General features: G+C 35.6%; 1 protein-coding gene across 1 annotated transcript in view; it reads right to left on the bottom strand.

Annotated features, from left to right (window-relative positions):
* Positions 1-12838, bottom strand: part of LOC126236077 (sodium-independent sulfate anion transporter-like) — a 65515-nt gene extending 52677 nt beyond the window's left edge. The window contains exons 1-2 of the mRNA XM_049945137.1: positions 12653-12838; positions 7380-7575 (exon numbers count right to left, since the gene is read on the bottom strand). Of these exons, the coding sequence (XP_049801094.1) occupies positions 7380-7575; positions 12653-12838 (382 nt within the window). The remainder of the gene's footprint in view (positions 1-7379; positions 7576-12652) is intronic.
* Between the last annotated feature and the right edge of the window lie 14405 nt (positions 12839-27243).

The following is a 27243-nucleotide window of genomic DNA, read 5'->3' as shown; positions in this document are numbered from 1 at the left end:
AATGGTTGATTTAGAAGTTCCTCCTATGAGACTTCACTAAACACAGGATATTTTAAATATTAATAATAGTTCTTGTGTGTGGCCATTTGCAAGGCATTTGCTACCTCAAGTGAGGCCTACAATTTTCTCACTCATTGTGATGCTCTTTGTAAGACATGCACGTAGTTTTATCTCTGTTGCCAAGGAAGCTTTTTCTAGGACTGGTGGCTGTTACAGTCTCAAATTTGAAGAAGAGGGGACATCACTGGTACATGCAGTTGACAAACACTAATAAACTGAATGTTACATACTTCTAGGCATTAAATTAAAATTCAATTATCTCTAAGACATCACTCATTTATACAGAGACAAAAAATCAGATATGGTCTTACATACAACCTGTCACATCCTTCCTATATTATAAATAGAACATAAAGCAGGAAACATTGCAGGAACACCTGTCACAAATTTTGAATCCAATGTAATGAAACACTGCACTTTTGGACAGTTTAAAATGAAGTTTGCAGCATTACTACTTGTGCATTTTCAGCTACCTACTGAGAGACCGCAGGGAGAAATTTGATGAAATTCCCATGTCACTGTTGTAGTACAGTTTGTTACAGAAGAATACATGTAATACAACACCTTTAAGATGAAGATCACTGACTAATGTAACAGAGGTTAGGAGTAATTTTAACCTGAAAAGTATTGTTAAATAGTTGAATTTTGATACCATTAGGGATTTGTAAATTGTTTAGACTTCAATTTTGAATGTGAGTGTTACACTTTTGGAGAGAATGGGGTATGAGACAATTAAAACATTTACAAACTGAGCTTTTTTCATGTAGTTTTTCCCTTAGTGCATCATATATAGATCAAGAGCAGTTTCTTTATTGCAAATGGTATCACCCATTACAAAGAATGTGTGTGCAAGCCATGGTTCATATTTTCAAAACATTATCTGCTAAACAAACAGATCTGTTTGCAGGGTTGGCACATTAGGAAGCTTTATTCCAAGTGTCTTTCCTGCTCACTATTAAGGTTGTGTTTTTTTACAGAAAATATATATGGTTAGCTATTTTTCCCAAAGACGTGCAGGATTCCTTTCCAAGTTGCAAGGTGTTAAATGAGGCAGTGGAGCTTATCTGTTCTACACTTTGTTCATCAGTATGAAAGACATAGCATGTTCAGCTGTAAAATGTAACATAACAATAAGATTAATAACAGAAAACTTAAGGTTCAACAACTACAAATTTTGAGCTTTGTAATGTTGGCCACAACTACACAATGTGCAGCTGCAAACAGTACATGGTCAGAACACATCCTGAGGTGCAGTTTCACAAAGAATACTAGCCCTGAATTTACAGCAAAATACTTGGAACTTATATGTGATGTAATCCATCAGCTACACCATGTGCGTGATAAATAATTACTCAAGTTATTTCAAGCATGATTGGTCTCACAGTTCTTGTCTCATTTATTTATTTATTTAGCATCCGTGTCATCATACAAGTTATATTGGTCTTGTCATACATAGATATTAACAATATAGAATATACAAAATGAAATTGTCTGCAATTGGATCTGTCATACACAGAAATTAAAATATAGAATGTACAAAATGAAATTGTCTATAATAAATGACAGCGAACTTACAGCTTCTTCCCACATAAATGGTTCATAGTAATTTGCATCTCAGTAACAATATATAACTTGTACTATAAATGGTAATGTATAATAAAAGCTGAAACAAACAAAGATAGAAAATTTTGGAGGTTAGTTTGTAATGTCATTTGCTTGGTCTTCAAGTTATTCGTTTATTGAGTAGCAACATATATCAATTAAAAATTTTCTAAGTTCCAGTTTAAAAGTTGTATTGTCCTTTAAATCTCTCTAGGGTTTATTACACATCTCCTGTTTGAATGGTTTCACCAGCAACACTTCATTTCACTACTCTCATTGAGCTCGTCACAGTGCAAGTTATCATACTTTAATGTAAATGGGGGGGGATATATCATTTGGATGAATCATAAAAATGTTGTTTACTTTTAAATATTTCATTCCCCTTTACATTTTTCGTAGTTTGCTTACAATACATGGACATAATATGCATCAAAATAACTGTTGGAGACTTCTGTCCATTACCTAATATATGTTTTCTGAATTTATCTTGCACTTTTAGTTCTTACGATGAAATATGCCTTAAATTTATTTATTTATTTATTTATTTAGTCCTTCAAATCCTATATGTATAGAATATATACAAGGATATTGGACATGGTTAGGTATTTACAAGATAAAATACAGTTTGTATTGCAATCCTAAGGACTAGATATTGAAGTAATTTAGCACAGATTCATAAATACAACAAACATTACAGGCAACATACAAAGTAGAATATTAATAATGCATCTTTATTTTTGTTGTTTGGCTTTTATATATTCTGTCAGACTGTAAAAGCAATGATCAATTAAATATGCCTTTACTTCAGCCTTAAAACTACAGAGTTTACCTATTGATTTAATATGTTTAGGTAGATTATTGAAAATCTTTATCCCAGTGTGTAGTGTGCCTTTTTGGCACAATGATGTTCTCACCTGTTTCATGAAGGTCAGATTTTTGCCTTGTACTGTGTGCATGTATATCTTCATTTTTTAACAAGATATTTGGGTGTCTATCGATATGTTGTTTGATGAAAACTGATGTTTCATAGATAAAAATGCAAGGAAGAGGAAGAACTGACAGTTTTTTGAATATGGGTCTGCACGATTTCGTATTGTTTACCCCTTCAATAATTCTTAGTATTCTCTTTTGCATCCTGAAAAGTTTAATATTTGTTGTTGTATTGCCCCAGAAGATTATGCCATATTTAATTACAGAATGCACATAGGAGTAGTATACATTTAATAGGCTGGCTTTGCTGCAACAAATTTTTAAGATCCGTATCATGTAACAGGTTTTGCTTAGTTTTCTTTGCAAATATTCAATATGTACCACCCATTTTGTGTTGTTCTGGAGCCAGAGTCCCAGAAATTTAGTGCTGTCAACACTTTCAAGAACTCTGTCCCTAAGTTCTATTTCTATGTTTGGGTGGTGTCTTCCTTTTACATTATAGAAATTCAGTGCTACTGTCTTTTCTTTGTTTATAATTAGCTTGTTGTAGCTGAACCACTGTTCTACACTGTTCATTGTTTGGATAGCGGAGTCTTTAAGTTTTTCTTCTGTTTTACCACTAATAAGGAAGCTTGTATCGTCTGCAAATTGGAGGGTAGTTTGGCAATACTTGTTGTACATAAGATCATTGACATAGAGGAGAAACAGAATGGGTCCTAATACTGATCCTTGAGGGACACCATATTTCACATTTTCATATCCTGAATAGTAGTAGCTGATTTTGTTATGGTCAGTATATTGCACTTCAACCACCTGTTTGCGACCACATAGGTATGTCTTGAGCCACTCATTGGATGTACCTCTAATTTCTAACTGGTCAAGCTTCTGCAGTAGGGCACTATGGTCAATGACGTCAAAAGCTTTAGATAAATCAAGACATATGCCTGTCACAAACTCACCTGCATCCAGTTTAGTGTAGATTTCATTAAGAAATTCAAATATTGCACTTTCAGTTGAATAGCCTTTCCTGAAGCCATGTTGTGAAGGAGAGAGAATCTTATTTTTATTTAGGAAATCAGACAATCTCTTATAAAAAACTTTTTCTAAAATTTTAGAAAATACAGGCAGTAGGGCTATTGGTCTATAATTTGAAACACATTCTGGATTTCCTTTTTTGAACAGTGGTTTCAGCTTTGCTGTTTTTAAGCATGAAGGGAAGGTTCCTGATGCCAGTGAGCTGTTGCACAAATGTGTCAAGGGTTCAGCTAAGGCAAGACAGCATTTTTTAATAATTGCATCTGGTATTCCATCAATTCCACATGAGTAGCCTGTTTTCAAGGTTTTTATAACTGATAAAATTTCTTCAGAATTTGTGGGTGAAAGGAACAAAGATGTAGACACATTTCTCACACTATTGCATGTTGGAGGTGATATTTTGTTGTGTTCTTCCAGTCCACTCACCCACTGTTCACTTACGTTTGCAAAATATTTGTTGAAGGTCCCTGCAATTTCTGTTGGGCAAGAAATCATTTGTCCTTCATAACATAAGTTCACATTTTTATATTGTTTAGTTTCCCTTGTTGTTTGATTTTTTATAACTTTCCATATAGCTTTAGATTTGTTTTTTGAGTTTTCAATGTATTTGTCATTTGCCATTGTTTTAGCTTTCCTTACAACATTTTTGAGGATCCTCTTGTAATTCTTCAGGTACAAATGAAATTCATGGGGCATGTTCTGTGTCTTTGCTATATCGTGTAATCTTCTTTTCTCTGCACAAGATATTGTAATACCTATTGTAATCCATTTGTTCTTTTTGAAGTTAGGTTGACATTTTTGCTTTTTTAATGGAAATGCAGCTTCAAAGTATGATATGAAGATTTCCATGAATTTTTCAAACTTTTTGTTAGTATTTTCACAGGTATACACTTCATACCAAGTTTCTTCACTTAGTCTCTGTACAAAAAGGTTTATTTGTTTGTTAGTGAATTTCCTTGCTTCTTTTACAAGTTCCTCTTTCTCAGTTGTTTCACTTGGGGTGTGCAAAGCAATAAACTGTGCATAGTGATCACTGAAGCCAGTATTAAGATTTCCAGCACAGAACTTGTGATTTACATTTTTGTTTATTAATATCTGATCAATTGTTGAGCTAGTTGTTGGTGTAACTCTTGTAGGAGAGTCTATGGTGGCTTTTATGTTATATGTTTCCAGTAGGGTCATCAAGCTTTGCTGGTCTTTTGAGATTTCTTGAAAATCAATATTAAAATCTCCACATATGATCACTGTTTTGATGAAGTTTTTTATAGTATTTAAAGCTGCTTCTAGTTGGTGACAGAAATCATTTAAGTTCCCATCAGGGCTCTTATATACACAGATGATTATTAATTTTAATGCAGAGAGTTCAACTGCGGATACTTCAAAAATTTTCTCTTCAGCTAACAGTTCAATGCATTTTATGTTACAATAATCAATGCCACTTTTAACAAATATACATCACCCTCCATGACTGGATGTAATTCTAGAAAATGATGAAGAAAGATTGAAGTCTGAAAGTTTTGTGACTGACATTGCATCTTTAGGCAGCCAGTGTTCAGTTATACACACTACAGAAACGTTTTTTAGCTCATCAGTACATAAAATTTCAACTTCATTTAATTTGTTTAGCAATGATTGGACATTTTGATGAATCAGCATTAAATTAAAGGGTTTGTTAGGCTTTGGCATATTGTTAGGCTTTGGCATATTTAATTGATCACTTACCTTTACCTTGTCAATAAAAAATCATTCAAGTGTGCTGGAAGTGCTGCTTTTCTTTTCCCGACAGCACCTATTCTTCTATTATCATCTGCAGCAGAATTTTCTTCTGTGTCTGGCTCTCCTGGTAGTTTTTCAGCTACTGCACCTGCTGTTGATAATATTGCTGCTGGTGTTAGAGCTGGGTCTGCAATTGGTAGAGCTGTTACTGCATTCATTGTGCCTGAATATTGGAGGCACCCAGTTCCTTCTTTTGTTGTTGGTGTTGGTGAGTGAGGTCTTGCTGGCGTTGTTTCCTTCGAATATTTGGGGGGCCAATCCAGGATAATTTTACTTTTGAGTGTTTGATGCCTCTTGGTGATAATTTCTTCAATTTTTGCGACGAGCAGTTTTTTCCCCATGTTGTTAACGTGCAATCCATGTAATGTGTGGAATCTGCGCCCAATATTATTAACATTTACGAGTTCTACATTTCTGAAATGTTTGCAAAGTAATGAAATTTGTTGGTTGGCATTGATTATTTCTTTATTTATGCATGACCAAGACGGTAAGTCATGCCGATGTGAAATGTTCAGCACTAAAACATTTGTGTGTGTCAACTGTCCTAAGCACCTTTTTAGTTCTTGTTTTGCTTTGTGGGTTTCGTTTTTATATACGTCATTTGACCCACCAATTAGCACAACAAAGTCTTCAGAGGATAAGTCAGCAACGTCTGTGGATTGTACATGATTGCAAACTTCCGACATAGAAGCACCAGGCTTTATGTAAGTGATTGTTTGTAAACTGGACTGATCATTCAGAAGGCGAGCAAATCCACGACCATGACTGTCTGCCATCAAAACTACTTTTCTTCGTTTAGGTTTCTCTGCCTGTTTAGAAGGTCCACTGTCGTTATGGCCAAACAATTTAGTATCAGTGCTGGACATATACTTGATATTTGGGTCACGCAAGTGTTCAGGTCTTTCAGTTTCATTTCCTTTCATAACAGTAGTTGAGTTGTTAGGCATTCTTTTGGATGTATCACTCAGCATATTTGTAGTTTCATATTCAGATCGGAAGTTAGTTTTATCACATGCACAATGTTTCTTACTTTGCACGGTTGATTGTACACTGAACCTGCTTGTAAACGCGGTATTAGGGTCATACAATAATCTTTGTTGAGAATGAGGCACTTTGTTTTTCACTTTGCCTGAAATTTCGTGGTTACTGTGAGGCAAGTTTGATGTAGGTTCACACTTTCTGGTTGTAAGTTTTTTTAGTTCGCTCATCAGAGTATTAATGGTTAATTGCAGACTACTTAAACGATCATTAGTGTTTTTAAATGTGACACAAACATAAACATTAGGCAATGTTACAAGTCAGTCTGTTGCTACAATCTTTATTTGGCATTCACATTCATTGGTTTTGGCTACTCTCAACCAAATTATCACCTTTCAATGTAACTTAGACCTCTAGTGATACTACAAACCAGTCTGTCATTGCAGCCAATTTCAGGGATAAAATATCTCATTTTACCGTTCACAGGTACAATATTAAAAAATAGACAATGTAACTTTTATGATGTATTCTACTAAAGAATGTACTTTTTACTTTTCAATCCAGTCTCATGTCAGTGTACATTAATTTTAGTTTGCTAGGCAACACACTAGCCTTTTGTTGATCAATCAGAAATCATCACATTCAAAAGAATTAGAGAATTCCATATCTTCTCAGTAACATATGGGTCTGATGCTTCCAGTGACAGGAAGCAGAGATATATAAATCTCAGCTCAGTAATTTATGCTAAACCAAATAAATAAATTTACAGTATGACTTAAAACATCGAATAGAACAAAATAAATAGCATCAGCATGGGTTTCCAGGGGGTAAAACAATATAGAAAACAGTCATATATAAATGTTTGAATGTTCATACTTATTAATATTTTGAACATTAACCTTCGTGACACATAACTGTGAATTCTGTCTTAATCTAATCATTGATGAATTTACATTGAAATGAAACATCAAAAGAAAAAATGAAGCAGATTTGCTTACCGAGACCCAGGATCCCCATAATGACCTGGATGACTCCGGTGAGGAAGCAAAGAAGCACGGCATGTTCAGGACCCATGCCACGCACTGACTGAAATGTCAGCAGAGAGATGACAGCAGAAGGGCCCATGGGTACATCCTTGCAACTGCCAAAAAGCATGTACAGGATGCAGCCCATGAAAGAGCCATACAACCCATACTGGAACACACAAAAAGATGGTGGCTTCTGTGCAAGTGCATGTTATTGTGGAGTATAGTGTCCTGATTGATTTCCGATAAGGATTCAAAAAGAAATAACTGTCAAATGGGAATAATTTGCTACAAGGGGGATGCATGTGGCTTCAGCTTTAACCAAAAAATATACAATAGCCTCTTGTATACATCATGGTGGGCTCACAACAGATAAAATATACCTTGGTCTTGCCATATTGCATAGAGAAAATAAGTGATTCAGTTTAAAGTGATACTTTTAGTCTACTGTAACTTGAAATTTATAGACATAAAATGAAATCTGCTGGTGGCGTTCTCACCAAAGAGGTGTAGTAATTCCACTGTAATATCTTCCTCAAAACTGAAAATGTGCAAAATTTCAGTTCGTTTCAGCTGAAAATTGCTCCTAGGGAACAGGAAGCTTATTGTAGAGAACAAGTCACAACTTTTTGTGAAATAATGACTACATTATTTTCATATATAACAAAGTGAACCAATGTGTTCCCTTTGTGGTGTCAACAGTTCAATTAAATTCACCTAGATGTCAATAATTAGCTTTTTTTGAACAGAATTTATATTGTACAGTTAGTATTGTATACTATGAGTTAATTTTATAAGGAAATGAAGGCTACAGTTGTAAAATTTTGTTATGTTGCCTTTCTACAAATATAATACAATTTTTTAAAATAGTGTTGTAACATGAACTGTCTATACTGTGTCTTGTTCTCTACACCCAGGAGGGTGCTTTAACAACATGACTGAATTTTCTCATATTGAGAACTGTGAAGGAGTTGTCTATGTCTTACTTTCAGTAGCGAGGATTGCAGAAATTAGTCTGTATTGTTGACAAATGGTTTCAACAGGTGTAACTGTAATTTTATGGTCTTTAAAAAAATTTTTTTTCACTTGTGTTCCATTAGAGAACTTGTACCTCATGCCATGTTGTCATTATGGTGGATAAAATACAGTACATTATACAGGATGTCCATAAAGTCCCTTTACAACTTCAAAATTTTATTACAATGGCAGTTGTTGAAATATTTTAACAAAATTTCTGTTATTGTAATCACTGTTTTCTAAAGTTTTTATGTATACTAAAATTTTGTGTTTAAGATACTCTGTTGATGGCAGGAACTGAATCTCTACAAAATGGCAACTCCTCAAGAGAAGGCACAATGTGTGCCCTGGTTTATTGAGACAAAATCGGATGTTCAGACTCAGTGAAATTTCAGAACGAAGTTATGAAGAGATCCACCATCATGCCCTTCAATCCATGCATGGCACAAAAAATTTATGGAGACAGAGACTTTGTTGGATAAAGGGAGGAGCAGGTGACCAAGAACATCCAAGGAAAACATCGATTGTGTTTTAAACGTCTTCTCTCATTCACCTACGAAGTCCATCTGCACTACTGCCAGAAAGTTGCAACTACCACATTCAGCTGTGCATAAGGTCCTCCACAAGAACTTATGGTTGTACACTTACAGAGTGCAACTGTTACAGACACTTGAGCCAAACGACAAGCCAAAATGGACAGAGTTTGCACTCAACATGCTGGAACACTTTTAGAGGATGAAGCATTTGTCAGGTAGGTTTGTTTCAGTGACGAGGCAACTTTTCATGTTTCTGGGACATTAAACAGACACACTGTGAGACTCTGGGTATCTGAACACCCCCATGTGACTAGGGAGCTTCACTGGGATAGTCCAAAAGTGCATGTGTGGTGTGGAATCATGTGCAACCGAATAATTGATCGATTTTTCTTCAGTGAGTCAACAATTACTGCAGATGTTTACCTCAACCTTCTGACCAAATATAGAGCACCGCAACTGATTGGCTTACAGTCAATTATCATTTTCCAGCAAGATGGTGCACCAACACATTGGGGACTGCATGTTCATTGGTTCTTCAGTGAAACATTTCCAGGCAGATGGATTAGGAGGGATGGGCCAATTCATAGCCACCACATTCACCAGATATCACTCCCTTTGACTCTTTTCTATGGGGATATGTAAAAGATATCGTGTATGAGACACAGATATGGGACATTCCTGACATGAAGCAAAGGATTCATAATGCCATTGCCACCATTGATGAAGCTATGCTACAGCAAACATGGCAAGAGATTGAGTACCATCTTGAAGTGCTTCATGCAACTAAATGTGCCCATATAGAGGTCTATTAAACACTGTCAAAATTTTTTTATAAATACTAATTACAATAAAAGATATGTTGTTAAAATATTTCAATAACTGCTGTTGTAATAAAATTTTGAAGTTGTAAAGGGACTTTATGGACACCCTGTACATAGGTTTGTCAAAAATAAAACCATTCTACTTCTGACTTTATGATTTGGGTAAGTTGGATCGATGAAATATGTAACATGTCGTACACAAACCTTTGTGAGTGCTACATATGTGAACATTCCCATGTGCACAAGGTAGTTTTTAACTGTAAATGGTTTTATTTTTGACAAACCTACATATAACATACTGTATTTTATCCTCCATAATGATGACATGACACAAAGTATGAACTCACAATGGAACACATTTTCTAACAAAAATTTGTTGAAGCCAGAAGATGACAGTTACAACTGTCAGAACCAGTTGTTAACAATAAAGACTTATTTTGATGACTTGTTCATCATTGTATTTAGATTGAACAAACCATATGTTTTACTTCTTTAAAACACCTTGGATTATAATTATAGATGAGCAGCACTTTCTTTTATCATTCATAAACAATTTTAACTTAAATATTTGGCAACAACAGAAGTCACATTTCAAACATAAATTTAAAAAAAAATGTATACTCTAATTTGGATCATTGTACAATTTCATTGTAAACATGTATTCATATTTGTGCGTAGGCTTTATATGGAACTCTGCATTTCAATTTGTTACTACTGTGATCCTATCTGGTGGCTGACTATAATATCTATGATGTTTGGTTGGTTGGTTCCTTTGAGAGAGAGAACCAAACAGTGAGGTCACGGGCCCCATCAGATTATGGAAGGAAATTGGCCATACCTTTTCAAAGGAACCATCCTGGCATGTGCCTAAAGTGATTTAGGAAAGTCATGGAGAACTAAAATGAGGATGGCCAGACACAGGTCTGAACCATCACCCACCCAAATGTGAGTCCAGTGTGTTGACCACTGCACCACCTCACTCGGTCTCTGCTATGTTTACTACCCAGTGTCAGTGTGTATGTGGCTTTTAAGTGAGCATGAGCATGTACATTCAGTGCACAGTACATGGTATTTTATATAATGATTGTTTTACCTTTGACATACTAATATACTATGCCATGCATGTTCTTGGATTGTTTATTTATTATGTGTTACAAATCATTGTACACATGGATGAGCTGCTTTGAAGTGTAGTGAATATGGTACGTTATGAATCCATATTATGTTAAAAATGTTATGTAGGTATCTCACACCCAGTTTTTGTGTTTACTGAGTCTATGCTTTACAGATCTGAAGATGATAAAAAAGTTTTGCCAAAACCAGTAATCTGAATATATGCTCTACTAAAGTGATCATGGGATTTTGAAATGGATACTTCTATTTTCATAAGGGTCTGTGGAAAATATCTTCCAGCTGCTGTACCAGCAATTCAGACAGTATATGAAATGGCAGATAGCACATACCAGTATGACTCATGGTTTGAAATCATTCCCTCATCCAGGGAAATTAAGTTTACATCACAAATCCAATGCAGTCATGGTGCATGGAACAACTTCTGTTTACATGTGTAAGGATCGTTTATAAGAAAGACTTGAAAAACTTGACTGCAAGTCTAACTACATGGACAGGCAGGTAGGAATGTACATAATTAAATCGATGTACCTGACAGTTTTTCAATTTTTAGGCTCAAAATAGCTAACAGGAAACTTCTGGAAATAGATGTTTCTTTGATGTTCCTTGCAACTCTCCACAACTATTTTAATAGTCTGACTTGCATAAGACATGTGGTACACATCCACATTAAGAGAACTGGATTGTCTTTTACATTACAAAGAAAACTTCCTATTTTTGTTGATGGGAGCGAAAAACTCTAGCTACCTTGTTTCCATAGGAGACTACCGAACGTTTTAGAGATTGGGTATATAAACAATTCTTAGCACCTCTTGTTGTTTATCATTCAAAACATCTTCCTCAGGTTTCATTTATTTTGCCTGCTACACTCATTCAGTTTGTTGATTTGAGCACCCAGAACACTATTTGTAGGTGTTATAATCCTTTATCAAGGCTGTAGTTATCTGAAAGCATTTGAGCTCTATGGGCCAGATACTTTCACTTTGAACTTCTTTGCAATACATGGCCCAAGGCATGGGTACATGTTTTCTATGTATGTATTGAGATGCAGGGAATTCTCTTATTGGAACTTTGTCTGAATCTCAGCTTGTCCACTTTATAGGTATATACTGACTCGAAGATAAAACACATGCTGACATTATCATGTCTTGTGTAAATTAAAGTACTAATTCTTAAAATACTTTCTTTGTAGTAATTATTTAATTTATTAACTAACTTCTAAAGTAAATATCATTTTCATCAATAATACTGGTTCTAGCTGCAACATATTACTGTAGTAATATTTAGGAGATTAAATTCGCATTCAATTTGTCTCTTTGTAGCTCAAATAACAAATACCCATTGCTAATGCTAACCAAATCCTCCTTTTCATGCTAACAGTGCCCTGCTGCTCATTTTTGTCTCGCAGCCCCTTGAGAAATGAAAATCCCACCTCTTCCCCCCCCCCCCCCCCTCCACACACACACATACCTCCCCCATACCATCCCTCTTCTCCATTCCTCACCACATGGGATGCTAGAGCTGAGGTTGAGTTGAGATCTACTGTGTCAAACTGTCACACTTTGATCAGACAGAATTTACATAGTTTGTGCACAAGTGTGGCAACAGTAGGATGAAAGGGGTCGATGGAGGGGAGACAGGCTGGTTTGTATGGAGGGGTGGGGGAGGATATAGTAATGTATACATAGAGGAGAGCAGCTAGGAAAATGTGTAGATGAAACAGCTCTGATGGCAGTAGCACCTGAGCTGGAAGACCAACGATGCTGGCGTAGGCGAGTGACTGGGGAATGACAGTGAGTCCAACTGTGATGCCGGCCACCAAATCCCCCACAGCATCCTCTGTAGAGTAGTGTGGCAGCCATGACAGCACGGGCAGCCTCTTGAGCAGTGTCTTCTGTGAGATTGCCCTCTTCAGCCAAATGTGCATCCTCTGGTGCAGGGACTTTTCTGAACAGAGTGAAGCCACTGTACAGTCAAAATGATTACCGTGGTAACTGCTGCCATTAAGTGACAAGTGGCAACAGTCTTTATGGAACTGTTTATAGGCACATAATGTCCAAGATATACCATGTACATAAAATATATAGAGGAAGCATCGTAACAAGTCACTGATCATTATAAGTACCCATTCTACTGAATAAAGCATTATAATTTTTCAGAATGCAGTTCACATAAAAATACAGGGTTCCTAAGTATTGTACATGATTAAAGTAATCATGCTCCCAAATTAAACTCCAGCTAATTTCATAGCACCAAGTCCTTTATGGACAGGACAACATTCTTACAGATAACAAATTATTACAGTTAGTGGTGAGTCACCTGTGAAATGTTTTCTATACAAATGCACACATCAATACATCTAAATGTACACACTATATGTAAATATTGTTTTTATTGAGACCAATCTTAGATTTTACAAAATATTTCTCTTTGATCTAAGGAAAATGACAGAAATGCTAATCTTAATATTCCAAATGCATAAGCCCCTTGTCCTACTTGTAGTTGGTATTTGATTAAAAAGAAATTTATAAGGCACATACTGAAACTGTAAACCCTCTTTGAAATATCACCCTTTAGACACTTCTTTGCAGCTTTCTGGGATTGTCTTGGAAAGTACTGAGACTAAGTACAACACATGTGTCCCCATACAGAAGTAGGCAGGGAATATATTGTGCACAAAAACTGCCAACTTGGTGAGTCATCTTCAATTCAGTTATTCTCATTTGATTCACAAAGCGTCACCATAACACTCACATACTGATCGATCTATGGTAATAAATTCATCAACCTCCAAGCCTTCATTCAGTCCAATCTGGTGGGGATCGCAAACACTGAGGCAATACTCCAGAAAGGGTCAGACTCAAGTTCTATATGCAGTCTCCTTTATCCAGGGTGGTCCATTGTTCGTGACTGGGTCAAATATCTCACAAAATAAGCATCAAATGAAAAAACTACAAAGAAAGAAACTTGTCTAGCTTGAAGGGGAAATCAAATGGCACTAAGGTTGGCCTGCTAGATGGCGCTGCCATAGGCCAAACAGATATCAACTGCGTTTTTTTAAAAAATAGGAACCCCTTTTTTTTATTACATATTCGTGTAGTACGTAAAGAAATATGAATGTTTTAGTTGGGCCACTTTTTTCGCTTCATGATAGATGGCACTGAAATAGTCACAAACATATAGCTCACAATTTTAGAGGAACAGTTGGTAACAGGTAGGTTTTTAAAATTAAAATACAGAATGTAGGTACGTTTGAACATTTTATTTCGGTTGTTCCAATGTGATACATGTACCTCTGTGAACTTATCATTTCTGAGAATGCATGCTGTTACAGTGTGATTACCTGTAAATACCACATTAATGCAATAAATGCTCAAAATGATGTCCGTCAACCTCAATGCATTTGGCAATATGTGTAGCGACATTCTTCTCAACAGGGAGTAGTTCGCCTTCTGTAATGTTCGCACACACATTGACAATGTGATGGCACATGTTGTCAGGCATTGTCAGTGGATCAAGATAGCAAATATCCTTTCTTTATGTACTACACAAATATGTAATAAAACATGAGGGTTCCTATTTAAAAAAAGGCAATTGATATCCATTTGACCTATGGCAGCACCATCTAGCGGGCCAACCATAGCACCATCTGGTTTCCCCCTTCAAGCTAGACGAGTTTCGTTCTTTGCAGTTTTTTCATTTGCTGCTTATTTCATGAGATATTTGGCCCAGTCATTATCAATGGACCACCCTGTAGATGAACTACAGTTTCCTAAAATTCTCCCAATAAACTGAAGTCGACCATTTGCCTTCGCTACATGCTTGTCCCACTTCATATCACTTAGCCACATTACATCCAGATTTCCGCCCCTGGTAGCTGAGTGGTCAGCGCAACAGAATGTCAATCCTAAGGGCCTGGGTTTGATTCCCGGCTGGGTCAGAGATTTTCTCCACTCAGGGCTGAGTGTTTGTGTCATCCTCATCATTTCATCATCATCCGTGAATGTGGTGAGACTGGACTGTGTAAAGATTGGGACTTTGTATAGGTGCTGATAACTGTGTAGTGGAGTGCCCCACAAACCAAACATTAATCATCACGCCAACTAGAAGTTTTGCATAAGTCATCTTGTTATACGCCTACAGTCACTCAGTGATGACACCATTCTGTACACCATAGCCTCATCAGCAAACAGCTGCACACTGCTGCTCACCCCATCCGACACATCATTTATGCATATAAAGAATAGCTCTTGATGATACCCCTGTCTCTGTTGAACACATGGCATCGAAGACAATGTACTGTGTTCCATTACATAAAAAGTCTTTGAGCCACTCACATATCTGTACACCTATTCCATATGCACCTACATTCATTAACAGGTTGCTGCAGGGCATTGTATCAAACACTTCTCAGAAATTTAGGTAGCAAGCTGAGTTTCACATGTACATCACTTTCTAAATCTGTACTAATTTGTAGACAGAAGTATTTGTGGCTAAAGAAAATTTATTATATTCAGACTTACCGCTGATAATGTAGGTGTATTTTTTCCAGTAGTTACCAGCTACCATTATTGAATGCTCGAGGGTATTTCTGCGCTATCAGACTTAGGCTACTTTTCAATAATTCTATGACTGGTGTGTCAGATTCTGGTGGTCAGTGGAAATACATGGTTCTTAATATAACTCCACTGACCATGTTATTCTTATCCTCAGTGGTTCACAACTGGATTCATTTTGGTGCATACTAGACCTAATGCTTCTGCTTGCCTAATAAAAACCCCTACTTGTGGATGTCTAACCTATTTTTCGAATATATATTTGACATGTCAAAAAAATCTCAGATTCCTTCTTCGGGTTTCAACCCATTCTCAGTTTGTAGTAAGATGTTAGGGTAACAGTTTTCTATGAGAGATGTGAGTTCTGGTGTCTTGCTGGAATTCCCCAGCAGAACATCAAATTTGGATTTCTATCCAGTCTGCTGAAATAATTGGTTTATTTGGTGCTAGTTTTCTGCTGAGAGTCTTGCTTAATGTATTCCCGATAATATTAAGGACAGCACTAAAAATTGTTGTTCATTCCTTCCTTTCAAAGAATCATGCCGCCTGTATTCCTTCTTGTGTTGAGGGCTTGTAATAGACATATTCCAAACTTAAAAAATGCCTTCTCCTGATTGCACAGTTATGCTCATGCATGTCTTTGTAGAGAAATAACAAAAGGGAAATGCCTTTTCTTTGTTCTAAGAAGGGTCACTTCAGTTTATTTATTGAGAGATTATGGGATTTGTAGTGAGACTGACAAGTTCTTAAAATGACAGTCATGGAGATTTGATTCCTGTCATGCACATAAGATTTCTTAGATAAGATGATCTTCATAAGCTTACCAGATTACTAGTGGACTGGGTTACAACATTTCCTGTACAACTTCAGGCTAAGTGCAAGGCTTAACATGTCAGCTGTTATTTGAGGCGCTACCAGTTTAAAAATAGGCAGTCACAGTGCAGTATTATGACTCACATGTCAGCACATTGGTTGCTAGATATGAGAGTTCACTTACTTTGAATCCTTCAGCAATACATTACTTCCACTGTTGTACAGTTTGGTGTTGTGTTAGATGTCATCCCTCCAGATCCTATAATAAATTTTATGATACTTCACTCAAATACATTGAATTCCTTTGAGAAAATAGGTGAAATTTAATCTGTTGTTCAGTTGTGTTTTGTAGAAAATTGTATTCATACAATGTGAAGTATTTCAAGAAAAGTTTTATGCTGTTTGTCAAGTAGTTAAATGGAAGCAAGTGTTACATCACTAGATTTTTCTCTCAGAACCATGCCAAAGATCCTCATAATGTTCCAATCAAGGAACTGGGCTGTTTAGGTGAGGTGTTAGAGTCTGCTGGCATATTCAATGAACCACACTTCTTCAAAGACCGGCATTTATCAGGGAACAAAATCTGTACTCTGGGACTTATTTGATAACTTACACTGTACTTTCTTCTGAAGAAGCTAGATGCCATGACACATATTCTGGTCCCTAACTAACTATCTGGATTTATGTTCATCACAGATGATTCCATCAGGAAAGCCACAGCAGCTTTGTTCACTCATTCTTGTCCAGTGTTAGACTGTATTCTTTGTCTAGTGGTTTCAGTGCCTTTTTTGGTCAATTCAGGTTTGGTGTACCACATTCAAATTAGCCACCAGCATAAGAAACAGTGTCCTAAACAACTAAGACTTGAGATAAGTGTCTTGCCCTGCCAATGACAATTGGTTTCAAATATGATATGAATTGCTGCTGTCACTTAATGCAGGTCTATCTCAAGCAGATTCTGAACAAACATTATGAAGGGAAAGGCATGTAACTGATATTTGACCTTGCACAATGCCATTGCACATAAAGCTCCACGTCTTTGATGGTCAAACAACAGAGATATTGCACAGCACTCGATTGGAGCCTTGTGGTGAAGATCAAGGAACCACGATCAGAAATCGGTAGCTAAGGTAGAATTTTCAAAATTTCTAGGTGTGTGCATTGATAGGGGGCTGAACTGGAAAAATCACACTGAGGATCTGCTGAAACATTTGAGTTCAGGTACTTGTGCTATTAGGGTTATTGCAAATCTTGGCGATATACATCTGAGTAAATTAGCTTACCATGCCTATTTTCAGTCTCTGTTTTCATATGGCATCATTTTCTGTGGTAACTCATCATTGAGTAAATGAGTGATCATTGCACAAAAGCGTGTAATCAGAATGATTGCTGGAGCTCATCCAAGATCATCCTGCAGACACTTATTTAAAGAGCTAGAAATCTTCACTGTAGCCTCACAATATGTATATTCACTTATGAAATTTATTATTAACAATCCGAACAAATTCAAAAGTAATAACAGTGTACATGGCTACAACACTATGAGAAAGGATGATCTTCACTACTCAATGTTAAATCTAACTTTGGCTCAGAAGGGGGTAAATTATGCTGCCACAAAAGTCTTTGGTCACTTACCTAATAGCATCAAAAGTCTGACAGATAGCCATATAGCATTTAAAAGGAAATTAAAAGAATTTCTTAATGGCAACTCCTTCTACTCATTAGATGAATTTTTGGATATAGTAAGTGGGTAATTTCCCAATCTCCACGGAAAGAGAAAAAAAAAAAAAAAAAAAAAAAAAAAAAAAAAAAAAAAAAAAAAGTGTCATGTAATATTTTGTCTATTGTAATATCTTGTATAGGCACCTTTTATTAATCTGACACGTTCCACATCATTACGAAGTGTCGTATTCATGATCTATGGAACAAGTACTAATCTAATCTAATCCAAACGACTGCCGCTCTTTTCAAATGATGCAAGCCGTCACACAATAAGGCATTTAATCAGTATTGTATGAAGGGTGTAATTCAGACCAAAGACAGTTTTGTGATGTTTTAATGGCGTTTCTCTGCCATGACTTTGGCCTACTTTTTGGGTTGCTGTGGACATGAGACTGGACTTTTATTTCTCGGTTACAAAATGTAGCTGTTTCTTCAGAATTTCATGATTAGTGTGCTGTGGACACTCCCATCATCCAAGATGATAACAGCCATATTCACATGTCTGTCCATATGTGTTCAGTGCTTATTGTAGTTCAACTGACTGGATAGTTCACAAGACCCTAATCTTACCGAAAATGTTTGCAACTACTTGAAGTCTAGCGATCAACGTCTCTGCAATAGCAGTAGATCTGTGGGATGTAATCATCACAGAATCGTACAGTGCTAAGCATTTGTCATAGATGTACAAGCATCATTTAATAAGTAATGCAATACATTTTCTTTCTGAAAGGAGGCTGGTTTTATTCAGAGTTCCAATATACCATATTAGTACCCATTCTTACTGGTACAAAACATGAGGTTTCGATACAATTGCCATTCAATGCAGTGGCATAATGCCACCTTCTGGTAGAGCCTGTATCTCACATGATACTATTCTACTGGTCAAAGTCTCAGCCAATGACTTGCATGTTCAATATCCTCCCCATCATCCATGTAATGCTTCCCACAGAGTTTATCTTCCATTGGGCCAAACAGCTGGAAGTTAGAATAATCAAATTCTGAGCCATAGGGTGGATGAGAAGAACAGTTCAATAAAGCTTTGTAACCTCCTCTCGGGTGTGCTGACTTACATGAGGTGTGGTGTTGTCATGGAGAAGGAGAACTTTATTTACATTTTTGTGGCGATGAGCAAGTCGAAGGTGTTTCTTCAGATACTGAGGGTAGCACAGTGCACTTCAGAGTTAATTGTAGCACCTAGAGGGAGTAAATCAAACAGAATAACCGCTTCAGAGTCTCACAAGACCGCCACCATGACTTTACTGGCTGAGGGTGTAGCTTTGGACTTTTTCTTCGGAGAAAAGGTGGTGTTGCACCACTCCATGGACTGCCATTTCATTTCTGATTCGAAGTGATTAAACTATGCTTCATCTGCTGTCTTGACACTCAACAAAAAGCTGTTATAAACACTCTACTATTGTGCAAGCATTTTGGCACAGATGGCCATTTGTTGCTGTTTATGGTCTTCTGTTTGGTGGTGAGGAACTTAGTGGGCACACACCTTTGAGTACCCCAGCTGGGAGCCAATTGTGTCAGCACCACCAACAAAGACGTCCAGTTGTGCAGTGAGGTGTTTGATTGTGATCTATCAATCACCTCGAATGACAGTGCCCGTAATTTCCAACATTGTGGGAGTCACAGCAGTATGCGGTCAGCTGGCACATGGTAGGCTAGACAGATTCGCTTGATCTTGCGACGATGACAAATGCCTCGCCCAATGACTCATCATACTTTTGTTCAGTGCTAGGTCTCCGTAGACATTCTGCAAACGCCTATGAATATTTGAGGTGCCCTGGTTTTCTGCCAGAAGAAACTCAATGACAGCTATTGGCTTGCAATGCACCTCCATTACAGATGCCATTTTGGAGGCTATGTGTAGTGCTGCCACCTATTGGAACATCATGAAACCATTCAGGTTGAAATATTCCATGATGTCCCTCAACAAATTCTGTATTTTTTCCACCGAGATTAGCCGAGAAAGGAAATGAGTTCCATTACATATAGAATACCCCTCATACAGTGACTGGATTGGGCTGGATTTGGCGGTACTGAAGATATTGTTGACTCTCTCCCTCATCGATTTGAGGCCATTAACAAGACTAGAGATAGTGTTGCAGGGTGACTGATTTTTGTCCATTGTGCTTAGCTATGCCATTAGGGGCTGGAAACTGATCTCCAGTCCATTGCACAGCAAGAATCTCAGTGTGGAAAGAAGATGGTCACCCAATTCTTAACGAAAACTGAGTATCTGATCTCAGTTCTTTATATCCCCAAGGAATAGTTACTTCTAGCAACTGTATGTTACGCCGTTAGTGACAAATTCGTAAATGTTGGACTTCGAAATTTTCTTATTCAAAGGTAAGCGACCTTATTTTGCCTCGCAAAGTTGGCTACCTGCAACAAGAACATATGCACCTTCTGCCAGGTATAGTGCTCCATAAGTCCTAAGACTGAAGAGAAGAATCAAGGCTAGCATTGCTCCTTCGAAGATGAGGCTGGAGAACTCTAAGTTAACTGAATTTCTCAACAGGGGTGAACTGATTCTTTTTGCTGGTGGTTTCAAAGAATGAAAAAGTGCATGTTTATGGGAACAGTTGCTAACTGTCGAATATATTCATTCCAGTTGACACAGCTAAAGCTTTTCTGCATGTGCTTCATGCCTGCTATGATTTTTTAAAAATGTATTGTGCATTTTTATTTCCAAATAATTATTTTCTTTAAATTTACAACACACAACTACGCTCCAATTTACTGCCGAGATCTTTAGACTTTAGGGTGACCCAAAAGTCCGTTAACAATTGAAAACGCAGTAATTCACGAAATTATGTAGGTACAGAGGTAAAAATTGTCACACTTTACTGAAACGAATAACGAGAGCAAAAACTCTCCAGCAGATGGCGCTGGACTGCAACACATCAGTGACGCTTTCATGCGGGATGGCCCACCGCAGCGTATTTGCTACACGTATGAAGGATCTCTTGCTGATATCGTTTGGTGAGGACCACGTGCTGAGCTGCAACTTCCGTTATTCTTTGCCTCCCAGGTTCCCGGACCACAGCCCGTGTGATTATTCGTTGTTGGGTTACTTGAAGTCGCACATCTACCGCGATCGTCCGACCTCATCAGGGATGCTAAAAGACAATATCCGCTGGCAATTTATCGCCATATCTAAGTACAGTACTAAATTCAGTTAGAATGTGATATCTGCTAAAAGAGTATTGAAGTCATGTTTACGCATTGCTGATGGTAATAACACGTATTTTCAAATGTTTTAAGTGCTTAACGATTAAATATGACGTTACAAAAAGTTTCTGACTCCGACCAGTAACATCTCCATTAAGTTTTCAAAAATGCTTTGAATTTTTGTGAGACAGTTGCTCACGAAGGCCAAAAGTAGTATTTGTGTGAGAGTTCTGGGACAGAGAGTACTTTTTTTTTAAATTCCCTGATATAAAACAGTGATTTCAATTTTACTATATCCCCTATTTAAGAAATTTGTCTATATCCATGAAAGATATTTTCATTTATTTAAAAAAATTAAAAATTTAGTAATATTTTTCTTTATAAATAAGTTCTACCAATTCGTGTTTATCTATACCCATGAACGACATTTTCATTTGTTTAAAAAAATAAAATTATAATTAATTTTCTCTTTGTAAATAAGTTGTATTAGATCGCCTTTATCTATACCAATGAAAGAAATTTTCATTTAAATACTCAAAGGTACATTTCAACCATAAACGTTTTATTTTTTAAAAATTAATTTTTTATATAAATAAAAAGTAAAAAAGATATTTCAAAGCTGAATTATTTCAAGACTTAGAAAAGTATTGTAAAGAAAAATATGAAATGAGTTATACTCATTGAAAAAGTTATTGTGAATAAAAAGGTTATTTAAAAATTACCAGACCAGATCCCTTAGAATTCATTGATTATTTTAACATAAAGAAATGAGGAAGAGAGAACTAACATATAAAATCACAAAAGAACTTTGAACAGTTTGTGAAACGAGAGTTTTCAAAAAATTATCCTAAACTTAATAAAGAAAAATTATTCCATCTTATTCTAAATTCTGAGGCCAATACTAATAGTAACAAAAATGAATAGAATAAATTTTTTTATAAAAACTTCATAAAATGTGTAAAATGGGAAGTTGGAAAACTTAGTCTGAACTTAATAAATGGCAATTAATCGATCTTACCAAATGATCTGGAGGTAATATTAATAAGAACAATAATGAATTGAATAAAAAATCTTTAAAATGTATTCGTAAAACCTGTAAAACAAAGAATTTAAAAATTATTCTAAACTTAATAAACAACAATTAATCGATCGTACTCAGAATACCAAGGTTAACATTAACTATAACAATAATGAAACGATTGAAAATTTAGATTAAGATCAAGAAATGAAACAAGAACCGCATCAGGAAAAGTTTTAAGTTTATACCTTCCTAGATTATGACTTTTTTAAAACAACTTATGAATTTAATAATACTGAAAATATTGTTACGCGACAAGAACTTTTTAATCAAAATAAAGAAGTAGCAATCAGGAAATTTAAGAAAACTTTAATACAAAGACAACCATTTAAAATTAGTATGAAGTATTATTGTAATTTTAAAAGACAAGGTGAAATACAAGAAATTAATTTTAAGACAAGTAATGAATTTTTGTTAGCAATTGATTAAGAAGAGTATTATCAAAAATCAGTGAATAAAGTATTAACTGATGGAAGAAATGGAAAGGAAAAATCTGATTGGTCTTTACTTTTTATAAATAATTTAGAATTAAGTGTTAATAGATGCAAGCCAATTTCCGATTCTTCTTATATCGATTTACCAAAAGAAATTAATACAAAGAAGCTGTAATTAATATTAAAAATACCAAAAAAACTCTTTGCTTTATTCAATAAAATTTGTTTTGTATTCAGCAGCTCATGTTTGGGAAAGAGCTAGGAAATATAAAAATACTGGGTTAGAAATAGATGATATTTTTGCCAAATAAAAAACTAATTTTCTTTTCCAGTTAAAAGGTATTCCAAAATTTGGGTCTAAACCAAATATTTCCATGATCTCTATACTTACGATAAAATTTTTTATTGAATATCTTCTTTACTACAAAAAAAACAAGAAAACATGTTAATCTTCTTTTAATTAAAAAAATTCACATTATTGTTGGATAAAAAATTTATACAAATTAATTAATTCGCAAATAATTGAATACACTGGAAAATTTGACTCTGTGATAGATTTTAAGATATTTTCATTCACAGAAAGAAAATGACAATTACAAAAATGATTGTAAAGAACATTAAGCAGTAAAAATAAATATGCCTAAAACGGGTGAAAAATTAAATTTAAAAGATATAATGATCCTTCAAGGGTACATTTTGTAATTTATTCCTTATTCGAATGTTTTAAAAGATGTTAACCTTTGTCAACTAAATGTGGGCAAAGTTTGTATAAATATACATCCAAACCACATACCATTTTCATTAAATTATTGTGTGAAATACTCCAACAGCACTTATAAACTTTGGCGTATACTGGAAAGAGTCTACAGAAAAATTCTCTGAAATGTTAAAACATGCATCTAGAAAAATTTTTAAAAAATATATACGAAAGAAATGTACCAATGGTAATGACAAAATAGATAAAATAAATTTTTAAAACTCAATAACATGTTTTATTAGTGAAGAAGAATTTACAGAAGTAGGAAAAAAGTAAGAGGTCATTGTCATTTAAGAGGAAAACAATGAGGAATGCTCATGAATATTGGTAATCTTAATTACAAAACCCTTTCTTTTATTCCAGTTTATATTCATAATTTAACAAATTACAATCTTCATTTGCTTGTCAAAGATTTGGCAATAGATACTCAAAATATATTTACTTAAGATGGATTAACTTTAAGATTTTTAATACTTTTAAATTTATGGCCTCAAAGTTTGATAAACTCTCTTCGAATGTTACAAAAGAACAGTTAAAATAAACAACAAAAGATTTCGAAGATGAACAGTTACAGTTAATAAATAAAAAAGGCATTGAGCCTTATGAAAATATGAATTCTGAATATAACTTAAAAGAAGCAACTCTAACTGAAAAAGTAAGTTTTTATTCAAGACTTAATAAATCTAATATTTCCAATAAAGGTTATAATCATGCAAAATTAATTTGGAACAAAATTTAATATTAAAAATTTTGGATGAATGTACAAGATTTTATAATAACACTGACATTTATATATTTTTCAAAATTCTACAGATACTAACATTAAATCTTATAAATTCGATACAGTTAGTATTTTACAGCACTGATTTATCTTGGGATCTATGTTAAAATGACACAAATTGAATTAGATTTATTAAGTGATTGTGAGATAATTGTTTTTATTCATAAAGGTAGTCAAGGAGGAAATTCACAAAATATCAAAATATATGGTATGGTAAATAAAAATGTAAATACATGAAATTTTTCACCCAGAAAAACAATCAGATTACATTGCATATTTGAATGCAAATAATTTATATGATTGGGCAGTGACTCAAATTTTACCATTTAAAAATTTCAAATGATAAGATCCAGAAAATTGGAAAACTGCAAAATTACTCGAAACAACAGACGATAATAAATATGGTTATATTTTTGTAGTCAATTTCGAATACGCAATTGAATTACATGATTTGCGCAAGGATTCACCACTTGCATCCAAAGAAGGAAGTAAACTATTAACAACATTAAATAATAACGAAAAAATTGTTTTACATTACAAAAATTTTAAACACTGGTTCAAACTTGGGTTAAAATTAACGAAAAAACCATAAAATCCTTGTCATTTCAACAATCAGATTGGTTGAAAAAAGGCACCGATTTTAATACTAAGAAAAAATGCTGCTAACGAATTTGAAAAAGATTCATTTTAAACTAATGAATAACTCTGTTATTGGTAAAACTGATGGAAAATATCTGAAACAGACTGAATATTAAAATAAGAAGACATTGAAAATGTTGCACATATTTTATTTCAAAGCCAAAACATGAACACACTACCACATTTTCAGAAAATCTAGTATAATTTCATATGAAAAAACTATACTAAAATTCAATAAATCAGTTTACATTGGAATGAGTATTTTAGTTATTTCCAAAATTAAAATGTACAATTTTCATTACAATGTAATAAAACTTTAATATGGTGAAAATCCCCCCATGAACCATGGACCTTGCCGTTGGTGGGGAGGCTTGCGTGCCTCAGTGATACAGATGGCCGTACCGTAGGTGCAACCACAACGGAGGGGTATCTGTTGAGAGGCCAGACAAACATGTGGTTCCTGAAGAGGGGCAGCAGCCTTTTCAGTAGTTGCAGGGGCAACAGTCTGGATGACTGACTGATCTGGCCTTGTAACATTAACCAAAACGGCCTTGCTGAGCTGGTACTGCGAACGGTTGAAAGCAAGGGGAAACTACAGCCGTAATTTTTCCCGAGGACATGCAGCTCTACTGTATGATTAAATGATGATGGCGTCCTCTTGGGTAAAATATTCCGGAGGTAAAATAGTCCCCCATTCGGATCTCCGGGCGGGGACTACTCAGGAGGACGTCGTTATCAGAAGAAAGAAAACTGGCGTTCTACGGATCGGAGCGTGGAATGTCAGATCCCTTAATCGGGCAGGTAAGTTAGAAAATTTAAAAAGGGAAATAGATAGGTTAAAATTAGATATAGTGGGAATTAGTGAAGTTCGGTGGCAGAAGGAACAAGACTTTTGGTCAGGTGATTACAGGGTTATAAATACAAAATCAAATAGGGGTAATGCAGGAGTAGGTTTAATAATGAATAAAAAAATAGGAGTGCGGGTTAGCTACTACAAACAGCATAGTGAACGCATTATTGTGGCCAAGATAGACACAAAGCCCATGCCTACTACAGTAGTTCAAGTTTATATGCCAACTAGCTCTGCAGGTGATGAAGAAATTGATGAAATGTATGACGAGATAAAAGAAATTATTCAGGTAGTGAAGGGAGACGAAAATTTAATAGTCATGGGTGACTGGAATTCGTCAGTAGGAAAAGGGAGAGAAGGAAACATAGTAGGTGAATATGGATTGGGGGGAAGGAATGAAAGAGGAAGCCGCCTTGTAGAATTTTGCACAGAGCACAACTTAATCATAGCTAACACTTGGTTCAACAATCATAAAAGAAGGTTGTATACCTGGAAGAATCCTGGAGATACTAAAAGGTATCAGATAGATTATATAATGGTAAGACAGAGATTTAGGAACCAGGTTTTAAATTGTAAGACATTTCCTGGGGCAGATGTGGATTCTGACCACAATCTATTGGTTATGAACTGCAGATTGAAACTGAAGAAACTGCAAAAAGGTGGGAATTTAAGGAGATGGGACCTGGATAAACTGAAAGAACCAGAGGTTGTAGAGAGTTTGAGGGAGAGCATAAGGGAACAATTGACAGGAATGGGGGAAAGAAATACAGTAGAAGAAGAATGGGTAGCTCTGAGGGATGAAGTAGTGAAGGCAGCACAGGATCAAGTAGGTAAAAAGACGAGGGCTAATAGAAATCCTTGGGTAACAGAAGAAATCTTGAATTTAATTGATGAAAGGAGAAAATATAAAAATGCAGTAAATGAAGCAGACAAAAAGGAATACAAGCGTCTCAAAAATGAGATCGACAGGAAGTGCAAAATGGCTAAGCAGGGATGGCTAGAGGACAAATGTAAGGATGTAGAGACTTGTATCACTAGGGGTAAGATAGATACTGCCTACAGGAAAATTAAAGAGACCTTTGGAGAGAAGAGAACCACTTGTATGAATATCAAGAGCTCAGATGGCAACCCAGTTCTAAGCAAAGAAGGGAAGGCAGAAAGGTGGAAGGAGTATATAGAGGGTTTATACAAGGGCGATGTACTTGAGGACAATATTATGGAAATGGAAGAGGATGTAGATGAAGACGAAATGGGAGATAAGATACTGCGTGAAGAGTTTGACAGAGCACTGAAAGACCTGAGTCGAGACAAGGCCCCGGGAGTAGACAACATTCCATTAGAACTACTGATGGCCTCGGGAGAGCCAGTCATGACAAAACTCTACCATCTGGTGAGCACGATGTATGAGACAGGCGAAATACCCTCAGACTTCAAGAAGAATATAATAATTCCAATCCCAAAGAAAGCAGGTGTTGACAGATGTGAAAATTACCGGACTATCAGTTTAATAAGTCACAGCTGC

The sequence above is a fragment of the Schistocerca nitens genome, chromosome 2, assembly GCF_023898315.1.
Source record: "Schistocerca nitens isolate TAMUIC-IGC-003100 chromosome 2, iqSchNite1.1, whole genome shotgun sequence".
NCBI classification, from domain to species: Eukaryota; Metazoa; Arthropoda; class Insecta; order Orthoptera; family Acrididae; genus Schistocerca; species Schistocerca nitens.
The sequence above is the reverse complement of the archived record's forward strand: the minus strand, read 5'-3'. Positions and strand labels throughout refer to the sequence as shown.